This window comes from Adiantum capillus-veneris, chromosome 7 (genome assembly GCF_014529385.1).
Source record: "Adiantum capillus-veneris isolate H3 chromosome 7, ASM1452938v2, whole genome shotgun sequence".
In the NCBI taxonomy this organism is placed as follows: domain Eukaryota; kingdom Viridiplantae; phylum Streptophyta; class Polypodiopsida; order Polypodiales; family Pteridaceae; genus Adiantum; species Adiantum capillus-veneris.
In genome coordinates, this window is record NC_140937.1 from 64,613,828 (window position 1) to 64,617,552 (window position 3,725).

General features: G+C 46.1%; 1 protein-coding gene across 1 annotated transcript; it reads right to left on the reverse strand.

Annotated features, from left to right (window-relative positions):
* Positions 1-1,718: 1,718 nt before the first annotated feature.
* Positions 1,719-3,525, reverse strand: LOC147453975 (uncharacterized). Its single transcript, XM_086517238.1, has 3 exons — positions 2,997-3,525; positions 2,442-2,491; positions 1,719-2,199 (listed from the first exon to the last, which is right to left on the reverse strand). Exons 1-3 carry the CDS (start codon positions 3,253-3,255, stop codon positions 1,978-1,980), a joined length of 531 nt encoding a protein of 176 aa, XP_086373364.1. The 5' UTR covers positions 3,256-3,525; the 3' UTR covers positions 1,719-1,977.
* Between the last annotated feature and the right edge of the window lie 200 nt (positions 3,526-3,725).

Below are 3,725 nucleotides of genomic sequence, written 5' to 3' on the forward strand. Positions count from 1 at the left end.
GAGAGAGTACTTCGCTTGTGTCTAGGCAACAAAGTCTCCTCACACGTGAGTCGTGACGGAGTGGTGTGTGGGCAATGTACACAACTTTGTATTCTTGCGATATGCACATGCACGCTTTCCATTGCCACGCTCGATGAAAAAGGCTTGATAGCTCACCAAAATCCTCCCACCCCTATGTCAAGGACTAGACATTCAAAAAGAGAGAGAGAGAGAGAGAGAGAGAGAGAGAGAGAGAGTGCTTGAAATAACATATTGGGAAAAGTGAAGAGGCTTTTGTGTTTTGAAAGTGGCTCTCAAAAGCCGGAGAAAGATTGTGTCACCCCCTCACCATGAAGGGAAGAAACTGGTATAAGCTTTCTATCACCCAAGTGTGGTAGATTGATTCTGCCATTTCCCTCTTGAATAAAAGGTCTTGAGTTCAAATCCTCGTCAATTAGATCTTTAAGGTCTCTTGGGATAGTTTCCTACGACGTTAAAACTTTCTTCTTCTCTCTCTCTCTTTTTCTTTTCCAGCAGTTAAATTTAGAGACATGATAGACAATAGAAAAATTTTACCACCGAGTCCATTCTTTTGCGGCTTGCTTTTTTTTGCTTGGTGACTTTTCTTTTATTTGGGGGGGTTGGCGGGGGCTTGTGAAAATTCTCTCCTTCGAGTATGTGCTGGAAGAGGCTTGAGACATGAAGAGAAAAAACCCCCATCGCATGAGGTCCTTCCCTGGTCTTCAAGGACCCATCCATCCTCAATCTATAGCCAAACCTCGATAGGTGACAAAGATCCTGCCTAAGAGGAAGACAGATCCTGTGTGAGTGGGCTGATTTTGCTTAAATTGTGCGCAATTAAGCAGAGAATACCTCCCAGATCGCCCCCCACAGCAGGACTGGGAAGTAAATCATTGAAGGAAATAAAGGAAGGGATGTATGCTGTCAGAAAGAAGGGCTTATCCGGCACAGTTACCTCAAGATTTAAGTCATGGCATTAAGTACTCACGTAAGAATTCTGATTTTACTATGGTTCGCTTAGTACTAAAACTCTTTTTTTTTTACTGAGGAGCTCGCTATGGATAAGTATTTATCCATCCACATCACAAGCCACTTCAAATAGGACCAATGGAGGGGAAAAAAAATTGAGCGCCTGTCGACCTTAAGCCGACCTTAAGCCGTCCGATTTGGCATCCCAAATTTACGAATTTACCCCGAATTTACAATGAATGCATGCATTTGTAGTAGTGGTTAGAGCACATGGCTTCGTATAGGGAGGTTGTGGATTTAGGACGTTGGGCACGAACCGACCTAAATTTACTTTTCGAATCCCAAATTTACAAATGTGCATCGGACTGCCAGAGTCCATCCACAAGAAGATTTAGAAATATTCTCATCGGAGTCCTGCATAACATCATGAGCTTATGCTCGAGAGGCACCACATACCTAGCTAGGTACGATTGGGGGCAGGGGACCACCGGCCCTCCCACCTGGCTAAAGGTCCCTGCCCCCAATCGTACCTAGCTAGCGGTCTCCCTCACAAAAACTCATGATGTTGAGGTAAGTCACAATGTGGGAATTATTGTGAGAATTTGTTTAAAACTTCTTGTGATCCAACCGAAATTTCCAGTTGAAGTGGCCCGTGTGATAATAGTATTTTTCCGACGAAAGTGCATATTACTATCATTACATGAATCAGTACAATTCTCTAGAATGTATACTTTTCAGCTGGCATACACTGTTCGATTGATAACAAGCCACGTTTGTTCGAACAAGGCATGGGCCAAGAACACAGATCAACACCATACTTTTCAACTGTGGATCACTATATTACAACAGACGCCAAAAATGGAGAGCATAAACCCCGATGGGACTGGTCTCTTCTTAACCTGATGGTGAAGAAGAGCAGCACACTAGGCCCAAAAGTATTTGAATCACACAAACAAAAAATCCCTACCTTTACAAGGGCTCTAACTACTACTGAGGTGTTTGGACATGTCAAAAGACACATGTGCATGTCCAAATTGCATGTTGCAAGATTCCGTGGTTACCAGATACGTATACGGGTTTAGCCAGGCATTCTCCTTTGCAAGAATTGTTGCACTCATTGTGGCATTTAGGAGGCCTTGATCCTGGTTGCTTCGCCGCTTTCTTCGATGACGACGATGGCAATGAAGATGACGATGCACTCACTATCCTCCGTGCTCGGAAAGTCCAGCCCTTGACAGATTAAGCACACATGGTGTTAGTGTGTTAGTTTAGCATACCACAACACGAGATCTACTACTAATTGAGAGCGCCCTATCAATAATCGAATTCCTGAAATAAAGCCCTCTTTACTTCAGGAAACAATCTTCTTTCGGGATGCTACCTTCACACCTCTGATCCAGAATTGAGCTAAGCTTTATGTGACCTACCCAATTCGGAAACAGAAACCTTCAGTTATAAAGAAACGGGCTCACCTCATGTTGCACCTGATAAACTCGAGGTTGAGCTCCTCTCCACTTGAGCTCTGTTACAACAAGAAGAAAGAGAAAATGCAGGAACTTGAGAAGAAACAGCTAAAGTATGTATGTTTATGTTGCATTAACACACGGAGGGAGAGATCAGAGAGAGAGAGAGAGGGTGCGCTCACACACAGTTTTCTGAAGGGAAAGGCATACAATGTGTTTTTCATACAATGCATAACATCGTGAGCTTCTGCTCGAGAGGCACTGCATACCTAGCTAGGTACGATTGGGGGCAAGGGACCCCGGGCCCCTCCCACCGGACCGGCGGTCCCCTGCCCCCAATCGTACCTAGCTAAGTGTGCAGTGCCTCCGTCACAGAAGCTCATGATGTTGAGGTAAGTCTGAATGTGGGAATTATTGTGAGAATTTGTCCAAAACTTCTTGTGAGGGCAAGAGACGAGGGAAAGCATGGATGGGACTGATGAGCACTACCCTAAAGAGGAAACAGGGCAGGAAGACTTTGTAAGTTTGTTGGTGACAAAAAGGGAAAAGGGAAAGAGTGTGTACCGTGGTGGTGGTGGTGGTGGAGCAAGTCAAGCCAGGCTCGAGCACGCCATGACAAGACAAGCAGCAGCAGCAGAAGCAGCGTGATCAGCCTCATGCAACTCGGCGCCAGAAGCGGGACCCTCTTCACACAAGAATTAGGGCATGTGGCTGAGGCTAAGGCGGCCTGCTTTATTTTGATAACAAGGCAGCCTCCACCAGCTGCAGGCGCAGCAGCAGCTACAGGATGTTGAGGAATGGCGCCAGCTCTCCAAGCCTGCATTTTCTTGTGTTTTATAATAAAATACCTGCATCTAAAAGCTTTTTATGTTCCCCTGTTCCGGACTCCGCCCCGCGCCGCCCCGCCCTTCCTTCTTCTTCTGTGTTCTCGTCTCTCTCTCTCTCTCTCTCTTTCTTTCTTTTTCTCTCTCTCTCCAATCAGTCGTACATCGTCCTCATTGAGCTAGGTGCCTGGTAGCCACAGAGAGACAAAGACGCCTGGTGGCTACTACTACCTAGGCTCCTAGCTATCAATCCTTGTGCAAACTGTGTTCCCCCCGTGTCTTTTCATTCATGTATGTTCAAACTTCACATGACATCGCGGAATGTAAAAGCCAAGGCCTGTCGCTCAGCAGGCTCATAAGTTATGGCCCAGCTGGGTATAGGCACTTCTCAGGTGGGTCCGGAAGGTCAGATTTGGGGGCACACCAATCCATTTCTCTGCACACCCCTTCCTTTGCCTTTGCCGCCGGC

Bases quoted from the DNA above. Each gene is read 5' to 3' on its own strand.
- LOC147453975 (XM_086517238.1), bottom strand. From the start codon at position 3,255: ATGCAGGCTTGGAGAGCTGGCGCCATTCCTCAACATCCTGTAGCTGCT. The intron at 2,492-2,996 runs GTACACACTCTT...TTGTTGTAACAG, and splicing joins CCACCACCACCACCACCACG to AGCTCAAGTGGAGAGGAGCT. The intron at 2,200-2,441 runs GTGAGCCCGTTT...TAATCTGTCAAG, and splicing joins TTTATCAGGTGCAACATGAG to GGCTGGACTTTCCGAGCACG.